The sequence below is a fragment of the Carassius auratus genome, unplaced genomic scaffold (genome assembly GCF_003368295.1).
Source record: "Carassius auratus strain Wakin unplaced genomic scaffold, ASM336829v1 scaf_tig00032050, whole genome shotgun sequence".
NCBI lineage: Eukaryota > Metazoa > Chordata > Actinopteri > Cypriniformes > Cyprinidae > Carassius > Carassius auratus.
Window position 1 is genome coordinate 108,546 of NW_020525971.1, and position 18,379 is coordinate 126,924.

Sequence of the window (18,379 nt, forward strand, 5' to 3'; positions counted from 1 at the left end):
AGCGAGGGGTTTTAAGGTCCCGCAGGTTTTCCCCTGTGTATTCATTGAGCAGACAGTCATTATTTCTACTCAAGATTTCTCTAAAACATTAGAAAGAAGCATGTATTGTGGGGCGAGTTTTTTTTTTTCTTCTTTTAATTCCTGTTTCTTCATTGCCCTTTTAAAGGGTAGCCTTTCGATTCAGTCCACCATATTCAGTCTGCAATTTTACACCAATCTTGTTTTCATGTTCTTGTTTCTTGTTTTAAATTCTTGTTTTCATATCTTTACAAAAACTCTTTTAAAAATAAGACAAAAAAAAGAAGAAAAGAAGAAAATTCGAGGAAAATACGGGGTGGAGCCTATTGCTGGCAGACTGAACGGTCACCCTGTGATTGGGGGTGGCTAAAGCTAAACGATCAGGTGTTGTGACCATATTTTTCAGACGCAGCTTTCCAGAGTCGAGCCCATTAGGGTGTCTGGGGGTTAATGAGGGATTCAGATGACACAGATGGAGAACGAGAGTGTTTCGGAGAAGGGGGCAGGTGGATATCCTAGGTGGTCCAGAAGGAAAATCAGGCTTAGGGTCTGTGGTGGCCGCCCCATCCCTTCACGTTGGCCTCCACTGCCTCCTCTTGTCCTCCTCCCAGTCTAATCAGGGCACGTGGTCAAACCTCTACCGATTGGATCTGGTTCATCTGTGCCCTCATCATCTGAACGCTGTTGAGAATCTTCTTCTGATGACCCGCTAGTGTCACTCCGACCCTGAGAATGTCCCTGTGTACACACACACACACACACACACACACACACAGAAAGAGGCAAGATTAAACACGAGCGCTCTTAAGCATATACCATAATGTTGTAGTGACACATTTTTATTCACTGGCTTCCTCACATGATGCCAAAGTAAACTGAGCATGTTAGTTCAAGACTGAGTAACCGGTAAATTCTTTTATCCCTATCATCCTCTGTTTGTTGCACAATCCAAGCGTCTATAAAACAACAACACCTCCTTTGTTTTCATGGCGTGTCTGGTTTGGCCAGGTGACTGCTGAAGTGAGAAGAGGAGAAGAGTCTAAGCATGCACTTCTGTGGCTTCCATTTCCACTGTGATTGACAGCCAGCAACAAAGATGAGAAAATATACCTTTATTTATTCTTTTATTTGAATCCATAAAGTGTCTAATCATTGAGGGATTGTTTTAGACTGCAATTTATAATTCTTTTTTCAATTTTAATGTATTTTAAAATGTCATTTATAGCTGTTATGGCAAAACGGAATTTTCAGCAGCCATTATTATTCAGAAATCATTCTAATATGCTGATTAGCTGCTTAAGAAACATCATATTATTAATGCTGAAAACAGTTATGCTGCTTAATATTTTTGTGCAATCCATGATAGACGTTAAGATTCTTTAATAAATAGAAGCAAATTTTATACTATAGTGTGTAGCCCTAATATATAGACTGAGAAACTTAGTGCAATATAGAACAAAACTAGGTATTGACAATCAGTGCTAATAGAGTCAAAGATCCCCTAGAGGTTCTGCTGACTCAGTGATCAAAGCGTGGCTGTTTTCTGAACTGTTTTCTCTCGTAGGTATAGCACTTACTCCATGGTCATCTGGGAAACGAGGTCAAAGCTGGTGAAGTTGCCATTGGCGAAGTTGTCTTTGTACTGGCCCATCTTAATAGCGTCCAGCCAATCATCCACAGTGTTAAAACTGGAGAAGTCAGGCACACTGCGGTCAAGCAAGGGCAAATGCACACTGGAGGGGCAATGAAAAAGAGATTGAGAGACAGATCAGTCACACTGTTGTGAATGTACGCAGTAAAAATAGCCTTTAACCACCAAGTACACACTACAATCTGGAAGTCACCAGTCATATATATATATATTTCTTTTTTTTTAGGTACAGAAACGTAATAAAGTAATCAAATTTAAAATAGCATTGCATATTTTACTCTATAAATTGAAGATCAGTCCTTATTAAATTGACAAAAGCTATTCTTCAAGAGCAGTGAGTGATTTCCTTGTCTTTTGTTGTTTGATTAACATTAAAAACACAGATAGCAGGTATATAGCCTGCTGTCACTTTAAGACAATGCACATATCTACGTAGTACATTGATACTGTACTGTACGTTCATCTGATGAAGTCTGCTAAGATTCTCACCAAGACTGGCATGTTGACATCATTTTTGTGTGAATTTGTCCATTCAAGCACAAGACTTGAAAAATAACTCAATATTTGCATGCTGTGAGTTTGCACAATTTGGATAAGCGCGCACACAAATCTTCTCACTGTGCACGCGAGTTCTGATTAGCATCTTCTGGCTCTTTAGTGTTTAAACTGGTAAGGCTTAAATGCGTTTAGTTTAAACACAGATAGCAACGTGTGCTGTTCAGGTCTCACTTGCGCACGTTAGCAAACAACACCCGGGTGATGACGTCGGTTTGGAAAGACAGAATATGTTTCTATCAACAGAAACATACATTAGCCAAATTCTATTTTCTTTTTTATATGGTGTTATTTTAAGATTTAAGTTGATCTACAGTGCAAATGTGTGCCGAACCATGGGTGGAGAATTGGTATGGATCGTTTTTTACAGTGAACCATTATACTCCTACTACAATCCCCCCATGGTATACATGGCACATTCCTAAAGTACACGTGGTTCACTGTTATTTGGCATATTATCATCAATGGAAAATAAATAAATAAAATCTTGTGCATATTTTTGGCAATTGTGATACACTTGGGAATACTGAGCTATATTATTTCTTGGTTCAATATAATTCAATCTCTGGAGAGGAAAAAAAGATCTTAGGGAAGAATTTAAGTGCAAAATATCCTCTGCCCTGCTTAATTCTTAAAAAATGTAATTAATGTCCCCAGATGACTGCACTTTCTAGCAACATTACTGTAGTGTTTAAGCCTCCAGGCAAAAAGAGCTGGTGAGAAGCACGCAAAACCCAAGCCTCTCACCATCAGCGTGATGACAGAAGAAACTGGCCCACTTTACATTTGTCCACAAAAAACTGACAAGAGTTGCTTCATCTCCCAGATTTACCAATGTTTCAAGTGTATTACTGGCTAAAGCCTTTAATAATGATTTGATCTATCAAACACAGTTGATTTTATTTACATAGCAATTCAATGCCAAAAAAAAATAAATAAAAAAAATAACTTCACAGCATCAATAAAGTCCACCACTGATATCAGAAGTAAAACCAGAGCATTGACCAAAAATTGAAAACAGAACAGAAATAATTTAGAAGAAGGGTTTTAAAGGCTCTTTTAAGGTCATATTCCATTTGGTTTTGTAAATATGCCTTGAAGGATGCAAGTGAGTCAGGTCTGGCAAAAGGTCAGACAGAAAATTATCCCCCTAAATGAACCATGCATGCAAAAAGGACACATGCACACAGACATACACTTCAGTGTAACGGTGAAACTGTCAGACTAATCTAAGTACTAAATACCTTAAAAAGGAAACTTCAAAGCAAGTAATAAAGTTGTTTTTGTAGCCACACATATATCATGTAACATGGATGGATCTGCACCTCTCTCCAAACAATACAGTATTATGTATGTGCAACGGTTAGACTGAAAACATCATTACAATCCCTTGATGCTGCCATGGCATACCATAGTGTAAAGTTTCACATCTGTGTCTAAAGCGCTTTCCAAAAAGGCAATGTGTCTCCATTAACTAAACGCTGTAGAAACTTGTTTAAACATCTTTCTGCATAAATATGATTTATTGTAATGACTATTGCACACTGCCTGAGTTAAATTGTGTCAGATGAGTCAAAGTGTTAAATGTACACCCTGTTCCAAAGCCCAGTGGGATGCCTAGCTGTCTACAGCCTTCTAGGTAGAAGCCTAAGTCAAAGGAAACCTCGAAAGTGACTGATTTGGAATGCTCTACACATGACATTCTTGAGAAACTAGATCTTCTTGATGTTATAAAGAAGATCTAATATGCATCAACCAACATAGCACACATATATATTTGGTAAAATGTTTATATTATAATCCACATTTGAATTTTTTTTCACTCGTTGTTGCAATGCATTCTGGGATTGCATACTCTAATTCATTATTTACAACATTTAATTGTACATCCTACTCAGTGTTGTCCTCCAAACAATGTGCAATCTGTAGTAAATGAAAACAAATATGGTGACTGTGTCTATGTAGGTTATTTTCAATTACACATTATCAATGTCTAACAAGAAATATTATGCTGTTACATTATTGTGCGCCGTCTGTTTGATGCACATACACACACTGGTTCACTGTACTTTGCTTAACAGAAATCCGTGAGTTTTTCCCACAGCCGCTCACTCCGCTGTTTTCCACGTCCATATAAATGTATTATTCACAGCTGTAAAGTGACGTTTCTGACAGATATTTTCTGTGCATAGTGCACAAACTCATTGTCAATTACATACATCAGTTATTATTGATAAGTTGTTGTAGCACTAGTTGATTCCTATCTTTTGCAACACCCTTCACGTAAAATGCTGTCTGGGTTTTACAACCACTCACTCATTTGCTTTTGATCATCCAAACAAACTGAACACTTTTTCCAACTCACCCTGATGACAGTGGAGTCATGGCCTTCAGGCTGTTGGGGTTACGGATCATCTTGTCCAGGTTGTTGACAATCTGGCTGTACTTGGGCCGGTTGTTACGGTCTTTCTGCCAGCAGTCCAACATGAGCTGATGGAGGGCACTGGGGCAGTCCATGGGAGGGGGCAGCCGGTAGTCTTGCTCAATAGCATTGATGACCTGCAGAGGGAGGCACAGATCTGTGAGGGTCTCGAGCTGGTTATTAAAAGGGGCGAAGAAAGATACACTAGTTGCATCCCAAGTCATCCCAAATGTCAGTGACAGGTGACAAACGATAGTGGGAAAGAGGGAGGGATGGCTTCAGGAAATGACACAAGCCAGATTAGAACTTGGGCCTCCTGCATGAGTAGCACCATGCAACATGCCTGCCTCACTATTTAAACTGTTCTACAATATAACATCTGTTATTGTTTCTCAGCCCTAATCATACTGTGGGCAACATTAATGTGTAACATTATAAGATAATCTAATGTTTAATCAGTATTAGCAGACGTTAAATTCTCGGAACTGTAACTCAAATGTTAAATAATGTGTAATGCATTAGATTTAAATTAATTTAATTTAAATAAATGTAATAAATTGCCATAAGCTATTGCTTTGATAGGAGCTGTCGGCATGGCGTGAGGCAGGTGGCAGTAGATATGAGCCAGCGTCTGGGCAGGGGGGTTGTAACACAACAGGAGACAGAGGATTGATCTGCAGTCTTCATAAATGCACTGTGATCATTATCTGGGTCTTAGAGGGACACAAGGAAGCCATTTGTCATTGGCCACAAACACAGATGATCACACACCCTTTACACTTACAAAACCACACACACACAGACAGACTATAAATAAGCACTCATAGTCAGCTGCTATCTAAATACCTCCTAAATCAGCTAATAGATCTTGATTATGAAGGTGCTGATAACAACAATTTGGCAGTACATGTGTTTCCTCTCTGATCAAATGTGAAAAAAGAGCGGCCTTAGTGTTACTAAGTTTTTTGGCAGCATATAGCAAGAGTCTGGCTCCCATCCGTTCTATTCATTTCAATCCATGCAACATCTGTCAGATTAAATATGATTAACCCATGGCCTGTAATCTACACGCTGACTAAATTGTACATTTGGAAAATGTGCTGCAATCTGTAACAGGAAATCAAGAACGTCACTTAAATAAAACTTAAATACATCTCCAGCAAATTAACTATGTAGCATCACTAAATGTGCAAAAAAGGTACTGAGCATTTATCCAAAACTGAGCCGACGGATGTACTGTCAGATCTGAATGAAACAGGGTGCTTCAAGTGGCCTTGATGGCCAGAAAAGAAATGCATGGCCACGAAGTGGAAAGTGCGTGCAGGACCCGAGTGAGACCCGCCGTTTCCCAACTCATTATCGTAGCCATTATGGTGTACCATTCAAGGCCTCATTAATCTCATTCAAACGGCCAGCCCGATGGGAGGACCCAACGCTATCTGGAGCTGCTAATAAGATAACTGCGGTCCCTCTTAGCGCATTAGCATTCACACTTTCAATTTGAAACTATTTTCATTATCTGGACCTATAATTTGCCTTTTCCCAGCCACCCAGAGGGATGCTAGAAAAGGGAGCTTTCTTCAAGGGCAGGGACTGTTTAACGTGGCACCGTGCTTTGCATGTGAAATAATCATTTTATTCAACAGGAAGTGAGTGTGAAATACAGTTGATTTTTTTCTGGTAGCCTTTGTGACAGATGCATTTGGTGAGTAATGATAGCCATGTCAGACTTTGTACTTCCGCTCAATTTCAGTTCGCTTCTGTACTCAGTCTGAGATAGCAAACCATCTCCCAGTTGGCTCCAAAACAGCTGGCCAATCAACAAACAGAGGGCAGGCTGAGAGCCTTGACATAGATGCTAAGCGCTGAATTTAAGATTGTAGTTTAGGTTAGGAAAATCAAAAACCACAGCGGACATGGAGAAACGGGATGCTATTCACTCTGTTGTGGAGAATATTCCCAGCATTTGTCAACTGAAGCCAGAACAAGAAGAGTGTTTGTTTCACATTTTGAATGGAGGTGATGTTGTGGCCCTACTCCGGACAGGTTTTGGGAAACGTTAAATTTATCAACTGTTACCAATCGTCAGCGAGAAACTGGGGAGGCAAAAGTCCGGCAAGGCGATAATTGTGATTGTGTCCCCTTTGGTTGCTCTCATGCAGGATCAGGTTAAGGAGGCAGTGAAACTTGCTCGATGGGTTTGTTTTTGCAGCATACCTGTGTTTACAGTGGTAGTTTAAGGCGGCTGAGCCGGCGAATAACACACGTCATAACTAAACGTTATGTGATTGGCTTACGGGTACACCAATGATTTAAACTTCAGACAAGCGCCCCCCAATGAGAAAGTAAACACTTGTCAATTATGCCCTTCCAGACTCTGTCTACGAAGCAAAGCAAAGTTTGGTATTAACAGGCTAAGTAAATGATCCCCTTTGACACAATACAAGGACAACAGCTTGATGATACTCTCAAAGTCACATGACGTACCCACCAAGAGCATATGTTCTCCAAAATAAACACAGATACAGTTCAAACCTCTTATTTAAACCCCAAAAATGTGATCTCTTGAAATCCTTATGTCTTCTTCTGCATTCTGAGGCGAATCTGATGTGATGATCGGTGCGGCTGTTTCTGCAAAGACTGACTACACTCATGCAGTGTTTGGGGTCTGAGGTTTGGCCTCACATACAACAGAGTAGCACATGGGCAGATTTAAGACGTGCTCTCTCTGCTGTTTACCCTAGCCTCTGATTCAACATTGCTGCACAGCATTCATCTATTACGCGCTAACATACGGCAGCCATCCAACAGCCTCTGGCACGACCATTAGAAAATTGTTTTATAAGAAATTGGTAGTTTTACTTTATAAAGATAGGGGATTTGCAGCTTAGAAAAGGTTATGAGGTTGGAGCACAAATTGGAAGAATTGAATAAATAAATAAAGTAAAAAGATTTATATAACTGTATAATTGTATAACTTGGAATTAAAATTTAACCATGAAACAAATCAACTAATAAATGTGCACCACCTTCCAAGATTAGGGTGAGTAAGTTTCTTTTTTTTCTCTCTCTCTCTCTCAAATTCAGCATATTAACCAGCAAAACTGCTTTCAACATTGATCATTTTGTATGAGAAATGTTTCTTGAACACCAAATTAGCTTGACAGAATAATTTCTGAAGGATCGTGAGACTTTGAATACTGGAGTAATGGCAGCTGAAAATCAAGCTATAAATCACATTTTACTATATTTTTGATCAAAATACTGCAGCCTCATTGAGCTCTACGGCATTGAGCCATAGAGACTTGTTTCAAAAAGTAGTGTAAGCAGTGAGATACGTACGTCTTGATTGGTCATGTCCCAATATGGCCGCTCTCCATACGACATTATTTCCCACATGACAATCCCGTAGCTCCATACGTCACTGGCGGAGGTGAACTTCCTATATTGGATGGCCTCTGGGGCTGTCCATCGAATAGGGATCTTCCCACCCTGTATAAACCCAAATCACAAACATCAATTCACCTCAAATCAAAGCACAAATCTGCATGAAAGTTTCAAATCAAATATAAAAATAACTTCTCACCAGGGCACTGGTATAGGTGGGATCAGATGTGTCGTCCTCCAGAAAACGTGAGAGTCCAAAATCGGACACCTTGCATACAAGATTACTGTTAACTAAGATGTTGCGTGCCGCTAGGTCCCGGTGCACGTAATTCATGTCTGCAAGGTACTTCATCCCAGAGGCGATCCCTCGTAACATGCCCACCAGCTGAATCACAGTGAACTGCCCATCGTTTTGCTGTAAACAAGTACAGAACATAAATGGGTCAAGACATAAAATATTGGTAATACTGGCCTTGATGTAAATCTCCCTTTTACTATTTAAAATATTCTTATTTTATGTTGTTTTATTTTGAGGATTCAATGTGTAAATATATTTATGAGCATATTATGCAGTACAAATGTTTTTAACATTGATAATGACAAGAAATGTCTCTTTAGCACCAAATCAACATATAATAATGATTTCTGAAGGATCAAGTGACATTGAACACTGGAATAATGAATGCAAAAAATTCAGCTTTTTGTCACAGTAATAAATTACATGTTAAAGTATATTCAAATAGAAAATATATTTATGATTACAAGTTTGTCTCTAAATCACAATCACAATTATTCACAAAAAACATGATTATTTAAAATTGTATCTTAAAAATCGATTCACAGCCCTACTTCTTATAAAAGGCATTTGTAAAGGTGAATTGTGCATAAAAAAACTAGGGATGCACCGATCATGATTTTTCATGGGCGATTCCGATACCGATTTTTTTCCAAGCAAACTGGCCGATTCCGATACCTATTTCAGATTTATTTATTTTTTAATCTTTTAAGCAACAAACAAGAAAGCAAAGTGTGCATAAACAAGATATTTGGTATTTAATAGGCCAAACTGGCTTTTGTCTATTGAAAACAATAACTGTTACCATCTGAAATTAACAGCAGTAACTGCACAGTAAGTAGCCTACATTCAATATAAACACAGATGGTACAAAGATCAGCATTTAGCTTTTGTTTTTGAATTGGGTTGAAACTACAGAGAACTGGCCTTAAATAAAAGATTAACTGTAACCATGTGAAGTTAAAGGCAACAACTGCATAGTTATACAGTCCAAACAACACAATCAATACACATTCAATAAGAGGTTTCTTAATCAGCATTCAGTATGTTTTAATTTTTACATTTGGTTTTAAATAAATAAAAAAAGGTCTTTACCAGTGAGACTAAATAAAAGTATGCTATATAAATACATTTTCCAAAATGTTAAAAATCTTCACGGTCTACTCATGTTCAGGGCGCGGACCGGTACAGTATAGGCTCGCGCAGCTTCAGTGCACAGAAAAGGGACTCTTATTTGTGCGCCAGTACAACAACGGCTGTTCGCTTCCTGCTTTCTGTGCCTCAGACATGTAGCTCTGCATTTCCAGTACTGATCGGCTGCCTGTGTCCTGTGCACAGATTTCGAAATACTCTTCCACACAAATGACATAGCGAACGATTACAATGTAGTCTGTGCACGCAAGCGCACTGCCGGAAAAATCGGCCTAAAAAAAAAAGAACAAAAACCGATTTATGGCCGATCAACCGGTGCATCCCTATAAAAAACAATAGCATTTTGCACATTCCTAATAAGTAATTGTGTTTCAGTTATCTCTGGGAATCCTATAAATTCCAAACAACAGCAATAAGGAAAGAATAAAGCTGTGAAAATCACGGTTAATGTTGAGTATGCCCAGTCGGATAAGAGTAGAGACTGAACACAGTGCATTGAGTCAAGTCTGGATTGGGTTGGCTGTGCAAACGCTCTGGTGAGGATTGGTAGAGTTTATGCAAAGCAATGCTAGATCAGACATTCGATGATCAATGCGGGCCGTGGCAAATCTTGCAGCTGTTGACCATGGTGGTCAGAAAGCCCTTTGCTCATGAGGAGGTCCAGCAGTTTCTGACCCAGCTGTGCTTGCAGCTGCCTCCATCTGCAGACCCTCCGCAGACAGCCATGAGGCAAGCAACATTCAGCTTCTGATCAGAGGAGACGAGCGCAGCAGGCATGGTGTGGACAGACACGCACGCGTCAAGTGGAGAGAGATGGAAAGCAATGGATGTTGGATGAAAGAGCTACAAGATGTCTTCATTTTGTGTCACATGCAAACCCTTCCTCCTCTGAGCAGCATGTGCCACATTTAAACCCTTCCCCCACATTAAGCCGACTTGATTGAATTTCTCCTCACCCTCCACAGCAATTAAATGGCATCCATTATTCATGAAGCAGAAATCCTTCGTAAATACAGCCTGGCACTCTAATCTGCTCACAGTGTTTGCCTATAGTTTAATTGGAGGGATTTTTCACTCAAAAGTTATTTGGAGTGAAGCAAACATTCTTAATATGTGAATTATTCTATCCATGCTGTTTCTTCTTAGACACGTCTTTGCTGTCGGTTCGGCTGTGCTTAACTTTTCATTTTAATGCTTCTCAAATCTGTCTGAAAGTTTTGGTAGCATACCTTTTTGAATTTCTCTCCCTTTTGCTCTCTTTCACTACTTAATCAGCCACAAAACAATGTTGGAAGTTGGATCAGTGCAAGGAAGACAGGTTAGTATCGAGTCTCCCTCTCAGTCGTGTCTTACAAGAGCTCCATCAGACTCATATTCTAGCACTTCAGCACTAACACAATGTTTTCTTCCGCTGTCATAGTGAGGTGCCACAACAGACGCATGTTTTTTTTTAAAAAGAAATCAGCATTCTGTTAGAAATGGATGACAGTCTTGCAGAAACAACACAATTGTACAGCTACACAAAGATCTGAGGAGTTTCAAAGCTCTTGCACACCACCAAACTGATGTTATGAGAGCAAAAAAAAAAAAAAAAAAAAAAAATTATTTTTGAATGCTTTAATATAAAATTGTGATTTGAACACAGAGTAAACCTGATGTATGAGGTGGTGTTGTAATATTTTCACTCTTCTACTTGTGTTATCAGAAATCAGTCATTTCTTCACTTAGTGGCACGGTGGGGGATGTGCGTTCTGTCGTAGGGTGGGCTGTGCAAGTATAAACACGAGCAAAACAACTGGCTAGTCAACAGTTAAAATAATATCAAAACCTCACAATTACAGAGGTTAGCAAGAGCTGGATCTGATTGTGGTGAGAATAAATAAATTCTGTTCAAATGTCTAACAAATGGCGGGTCATTTAGTTCCTGTTCACTCGCCTTCGTTTAAACGGCATAACCATGAAGGTTTCTTGTTTCAGATAATTACACTTCCTGAGCCTAACACTCCGAAAAGCTACGTGTCAAGGATAAAATAAATGTTATCTCGTGATAGATCAGAGGCAAAGCCTTGCTAATGAGCAAAACAAATCATCCCTTCCCCAAAGATTACATATTTACATAAATCAAAGGCTTTTTTTTTTGACGCAACACACAGTGAGCCCAATTACCGGCGATCAAGGCATCCAGATACCTATTTTATCCACATCAGCTCTAAGCTGAAATCAAATTGACGCATGCCAGTCATCAGCTGACAGCAGCATTTTCTTCTCATTCCAATGCAGATAGATACAAAGTATTTTTCTCATGCTAAGAGTTTTCAGATTATTGCACCAAGCACAATTTTTTGATCACTATGTGTGTTCTGTGATAAAGGTCGGAAGCAAATATGGAGCCTCAGTTTATCAGACACCGCTCTTCTAAAGCATGTAATGCAGAGAACGTGGTCGAGAGAGCATGACCAATGCAAAATGAGGGCACGACTAACCACAGTGCAACAATCCAACTATTTCTTTAAAGAGACCGCTTTAAAGCAAATGTTAGTGTGGCAACCCATAGAGACGAATGGAAGAGAACTGAGTTTATTACAACATTCCTACAGCTGGAATCAACACTGAGAGTGTTTGTTATGGGGGTAGCTGGGTATTGCAGAGAGATCCTGTGGAAAATTACCAGATGGACAGCATGAGAAATTAGGAGGAAACATTTGTATGATGCTGAGCATGCTGATGCGCATACAGACCTGCTGATGAGAGATTGAACTGGAATTTGTGTCATGTTTTAGTTACTGCGCTTGTGTTAGTGTGGGAAAATCCACATTATTTTAGTGAATCAGTTCATTGAGGAGGTTTTAGGAATTACTTGAAAAAAATATTAATTGTGATTTGTGATTCATTGACCTGAGACGCCTTTTTTTTCTTCATTAAAATAGTATGGGTGCACTTATAAATCCTTTTTGTCTAATTAAATAAAAAATGAAATGGTTAATACAGCACAATATTCTAATATACAGTATGAAATGTTAATATTAATACTTTACTAAATATTATATATATATATATATAGAGAGAGAGAGAGAGAGAGAGAGAGAATATCATATATCAGCCGATTCAATCAAGTAAAATGTAATCTCTTCAAACTAAATTTTACATTTTACTTTTTTAAATGTACATTAAAATTTTTTTAATATAACTCTGACTGTATTCGTCTGAAAACTGAAAGTCATATACACCTAGGATGGCTTGGGGATTTGTAAATCATGGGGTGATTTTCATTTTTGGGTGAACTGTTCCTTTAATTTATCACTGCTTTCGATTAGGTTATGTAGATTGCAACACAGTTATTAAATCAAGACTCTGGGCAAAAATGCTCACCCTGAGGAAAGAGTCCAATGAGCCATTCTCCATAAATTCTGTGATGATCATAACAGGGCTGCTCTTGGTCACCACTCCCTCCAAATGGATCACATTGGGGTGATCAAATTGCCCCATGATGCTGGCTTCACTCAGGAAGTCTCGTCTCTGTTTTTCTGTGTAACCAGTCTTCAGTGTTTTAATGGCCACAAACATTTCCCTCTTTCCTGGGAGCTTTAGGTTACCACTGCACACCTCTCCAAACTCGCCTATGGATAGAGACAAGCGCATCGTTCTTTAAGTCAAGGCACAAGAAAAACTTCATGGTAGAACACTGTTGGACATTTGGAGGTTTGATTACCTGCTCCAATGACCTGCTCGATTTTCACATATGAGATGTCAATCTCCTTAGCAAACTCCCTCACAGCTTCATTGGGGTCTTCATACGTAAATGGATCAATGTAAATCTTCATTCCTGGTGATACTTGAAAAAATTAAAAACAGCTATAATATTTAAATGCTGCAAAAAATACTGTACATCAGAATAGTCAGAGTAAATGTGAGAAAGAATTAGAGATGCGAGCCTCTGGGAATTCTGGAAATGGCTGGCTTTCCAGCAGCTTTGAATTCTGAGCATGACATTGGAAGAGCTTATGACTACAGTCAGTGGAGTGTAACAGTGTTTGCCAAGAGAAAGATTAGGCGTTTTAATGGTATGTATCACCTCTGGGGAGTCATAGTCCCCAGTGAGGACCATGTATCAGCACTTTCCATTGCTGCCAATCAAACTGCTTTTGATTGCAGGTAAATTGGCTTAAAGGTGAACTTAAGTGTGTGAGGACTTAAGTAATTCCTGTTTTAAATCCGATTATTCAGTCTTTCGGCTCTAAATCTATCCAAAGGTATTTTAATAGACATAGTGTGTTTTCATGCAGCCTGAGAGGTTTTCTGTTGGTGATCTGTCTGCTCAGACGTTTTTGGAATTGATACATGTGCTCTCGCAACAGACAAGAAGAAAATAACAGACAAGAAGAAGATAAATAGAGTGAGAGAAGCGAATGGCATCCACTATCAAAGGATCTGTGAACGTCACACTTCAATTCATGAGGTTATAGTGTATCAGCTACGCTGGAGAAAATTATTCTGAGCAGAGCTCTCTCTTTAAATGATAGTCTACCCAAAAATGAAAATCTGTCATCATTTACTCTCCCTCAAGTTGTCCAAAACCCATGTAACATTCTGTCCTCTGTGGAGCACAGAAGGAAACATGTTCTTGCTGCTTTTTTGCACTCACTGAACGTAAATATTTCCATTCCCTTTAATGATATGGACATGAGCAGCATTCTGCCTAACATCATTTTTTTCACAGAATGGAATGATAAGAAGGTAAGCAAATGGTGACAATTTTTCCCTTTAAGATTAAGAAACTGTTTAAGACAAAGACAGAAAGAATGAACAAGATACACGTACAATTGAGAAAATGAGAGCGCTTTCTGACTGGTGAGCACTATTTTGCAGGTTTTACTGGGCCCACACTGGCCCAGGAATCATTTCAAAAATACAGAATTTACAGCAGCTTTTGCCATTGATTACACAGCATAAAAGCTGTTTAAATTGACAATGAAGGGCAAAGAAAAATAAAACTTGAGGAAAAGTGCCAGACCATTTTCATTCAGCAGAGCGAGCAAGAGAGAGATAAACTATAAGCCCTCAGATTGAGAGCGAGCAAGAGCAAGTAAGCGAGTTTAGCTTTAAATTATTGCCTCGAGAGAATCTTAAAGATTTATTTCTATAAATGGAACAGCACTCCGAGGCTAAGGCGGTATTTACTGAAGTATTGCTCATTTTATGATGAATCTTTGTCGGATCTTACTAACTTTGAAACACCTGGCACTGAGCTTCTTTAGCATTAGTTTTGTGTACCGCTTTGATGGGAAAATAAACAAGTGGTGGAAAAAGAACTGAGCAGGAGAACAAAGATGAACAATGAAATCGCTTCTAGGGGATACGTGGTTAATTCACTCTACGATGGGATTTCGAGGGAAGCTGTGGGGTTAATATTTTACAGATTAATCAGAAACTGAGGTCCAACTTTGAGATAAAGGTGTGTTTGATGGTGAAAGAGATACAGCGGCTAAATAGAGCTGTGTGAGGGGGGAAGTGGGGGAAATTGAGGGCATTAGTATGTGTATGTATGTAACAGAATAAAGATTCAGGAAAAAACAGAATTGATTTAGTAACTGATGATGAGCATTTTTCAAAATACATTAAAAAAACTTACAGTTTCTAAACTTTTGAACCTGTACATACATTTTAATTGTATTCATAGTGTGTGTATAGTAGTCAAGACCGAAGAACTCACTGTGGCCGCTGGTGTAGTGTTGCAGCTTGTCTGTGTATTCTGAATCTGCTCTCTCGAATCCACGTCTGCAGGCGAACAAATACAAACAGCTCTACTTGTACTGTTTAAAAATGTGCTAAAGCCATGGAAACAACACTCACTACTGACCACCGTCATCTTGTTAACACAACCCCATCATTAAGTGAGTTTTTACAAGCTCTGCTGCTCTGTAAATGTCCGCTAATGAAGCAAATCAGGACAAAAGCGCAGGATTTTTATAAATGTTGCTGGTATAATTAGGGGAAGCTATACTAATGGTTTACATGTTAATAACACAGCAAGATGAACTCACCGGTTGCAAACAATGATGATGACCACCACCGCAATGAGGAAGACCAGACCAGCAGCCGCCGAGCCAATGATGAGAGGCAGCTTCTCTTGAATGCTAGTGTTGTACTCCTCTGTAGGCACACACACACACACACAATATCCAAAGTTAGCACTTCCTGACAAACCCCAGCAGAGTGTCTCTATATCTGTTGTAGCCTGGAGCAAGTTCAGACTCCACTTAGACACAGGAGTCCTGCAGTGAATGTCTTCACAGATGAGAGACCCTCACTTCCCCACTTTCACAGTGGGGAATCTGGGACAGGAAGCCTTGTGTGAGATACCTTCAGGCAGATGGGGCCGTACACTTGGACTGCTTAGCTCCAGCAGCATATGGGCATGCGGTGGAAGAAATGTGTTGGGTGGTGTGTACGGGTGCAAGACAGACGGATTGGGATGTTGGGAAGGCCTGGGGAACTTTCTTTTCCTTTCCTCTCCTGACTAGCTTTCTCATTCTCCTCTATTCGTGTATAATTACAGACTATCCGTTCACAATGCAGACAAACCCCTGTGCTCACTCTGCAACCCTAGAGGCTAAGTACATGCTAGCGTGCTACCAGATTTTACAATATTTAAACACTTGCTCCAAACTCCCAAAAGCTGAGGTAGTAAGTAAACAAAAACCTGAACTTCGTCGGGTCTCATGTGAATTCAACTGCACTGTAACTTCCTTTTTAATCGGTTTTAAACCTCTTGGTTTAAATCACTCAATGTGAGTGCAGCCTGCTGGCATGAGACATCCATGTTTGGATCACCTGGCTGAGTTGCTGTCTCTCATCATGCCAGCAGAGAGCTCAGGAGGATAGATCAGACTAATTCTGACTCTGCTCATAATAAGCGGCTTAGAGAGCGAGCAGGCATGAGTGAGGCAGCTGCCTCTGAATGAGGTGATCTGGGAAGGGCACAACGATGGGCAGCCATCCAATGACATGTTTCAGCTACCATTCTTTCTCTTCAGCATTTTGGAAATGGGACTGAATCAATAAATAAATAAATAAATTGTATATATATATATATATATATATATATATATATATATATATATATATATATATATATATATATATATAAAATATAATATAATATAATATAATATTATTGTTATTATTTACAAAATATTTAGTGTAGTGCATCTTTAACAAGCCTTCATATAAATATGTTCATATTTTCATTTTTGTTCTGCGCTATTATTCATGAAAGTGAAAGTGAAGTGACATTCAGCCAAGTATGGTGACCCATACTCAGAATCCGTGCTCTGTATTTAACCCATCCAAAGTGCACACACACAGAGCAGTGAACACACACACACTGTGAGCACATACCCGGAGCAGTGGGCAAACATTATATGTTAACTTTTTATCAGTTGATTGCACGCTTTCAGGATAAAAGTATTGACTGAAAAGTCAATTACACACAGGTTTGCTTTTATGATAAGATGTGGGAGATGTAAGAATGATTGGCAGAATCATATGCATGTCATTTCTTCTCAGAAAGACCAAATCTGAAGAGATGATGAAGATTTTTGGATAAAACAAACCATCATTTTGTCATTATTTTGATTAGATATTCACCCTCGGTCATGGTCTGGAAGTACATCTTGCCACTGTACCGTCCGAACCCTGCCACCGTACGCGCTCGGACCTGGAAGACATAGATGCCTCCGGGTTTGAGACCACGGATGACTGCGGTGTTGGTTTGACTCTTTATTATGGAAGAGTTATGCTCCGTCTGGTCCTGAAATAGAGAAATAACCAAAAAAAGGGGTAAATACATACATTTTACAAATCCAGTGGCGTTTTGGTCAGTTTTTCACATTGGAGGCTCACAAGAGACTCAGAGGTGTTCATATGGCTCTCTAACAGGGCTATCTATCTCATCAAACCTCATCAGTAGAGCTCGACTGTGGGTGCTGGGCAGACACTTTCAGGCCAGCCACGATTCATTAGTCTGGCCTGAAAGCTGTGGCCATTGTCACGTCGCTTGAGTGTCTGTTTGTGTAAGCGAAGAGAAAGAGTGATAGCGAAGGAGAAGCAGAGAATGTAGGACTCTGTGTGTATGTGTGTATACATGTACTACTTGAGTGCTCCGCTTTTTTCCTGCCAGCTCTATTTCTGAGCTCTGTGATGTGAGTTTTGCTGCAGTCTGAGAAGAGTGTTTTGACAGGCAGTCCTTAGCACTGTCTGAGAAAGGAATTATACTGAGGAAAGAGTTAGAACAGGAGCAGAACCCTGGAGACCGTCAGCTTGTGTATGTGTATTACAAAGGAAGAAAGAAATGCGGGTTGTATTTAAGGGTGTGGCTGTCTTATGTGTGTCAACCAGCGGAAACAAAGTGAGTGAAATGGGAGACTGAAAGAATATCGGCATACTATGTGGGCGTGAGTATTTCTGTGTGTTTTCTGTGGCCCGTGTTGACTGAGAGGAATCTGTTAGGGAAATCTATATTTTTTTTTTACTGCACTGAAATCTAACCACAACAGTGTTTTGAGAGTCACTGCGTACAGTATGTAATAGTGCTATTCGCTTTTCACATCCAACAGCTACCAAAAGCCTCAATTAAACAGAAACTGTAAATTAACAATCATTTTCACAAGGAACTTTAATACATCAACATTAATAAAGATAAAATAATAATACTTGCTTGCTGCCTTGCTTGCTTCTGTAGTGCTTGGCCCCTTAATTGCTCCTTGCAGCTATATTTATTATTATTATTATTATTATTATTATTATTATTATTACATTAATAAAAACAGCAATTTAATTTAACTTATGCATTTATAAATCACTCTTACAACACTGACAATTTTTAATGCATGCTTATAAT

At 39.2% G+C, this 18,379-nt stretch overlaps 1 protein-coding gene across 1 annotated transcript in view; it reads right to left on the bottom strand.

Annotated features, from left to right (window-relative positions):
- Positions 1 to 335: 335 nt before the first annotated feature.
- LOC113080796 (ephrin type-B receptor 2) overlaps positions 336 to 18,379 on the bottom strand; it is a 73,454-nt gene continuing 55,410 nt past the window's right edge. The window contains exons 6-15 of the mRNA XM_026252847.1: positions 17,128 to 17,290; positions 15,522 to 15,630; positions 15,191 to 15,255; positions 13,190 to 13,312; positions 12,850 to 13,097; positions 8,233 to 8,448; positions 7,989 to 8,138; positions 4,590 to 4,783; positions 1,596 to 1,751; positions 336 to 756 (exon numbers count right to left, since the gene is read on the bottom strand). Coding sequence (XP_026108632.1) covers positions 648 to 756; positions 1,596 to 1,751; positions 4,590 to 4,783; positions 7,989 to 8,138; positions 8,233 to 8,448; positions 12,850 to 13,097; positions 13,190 to 13,312; positions 15,191 to 15,255; positions 15,522 to 15,630; positions 17,128 to 17,290 — 1,533 coding nt within the window. The 3' untranslated portion in view covers positions 336 to 647. The remainder of the gene's footprint in view (positions 757 to 1,595; positions 1,752 to 4,589; positions 4,784 to 7,988; positions 8,139 to 8,232; positions 8,449 to 12,849; positions 13,098 to 13,189; positions 13,313 to 15,190; positions 15,256 to 15,521; positions 15,631 to 17,127; positions 17,291 to 18,379) is intronic.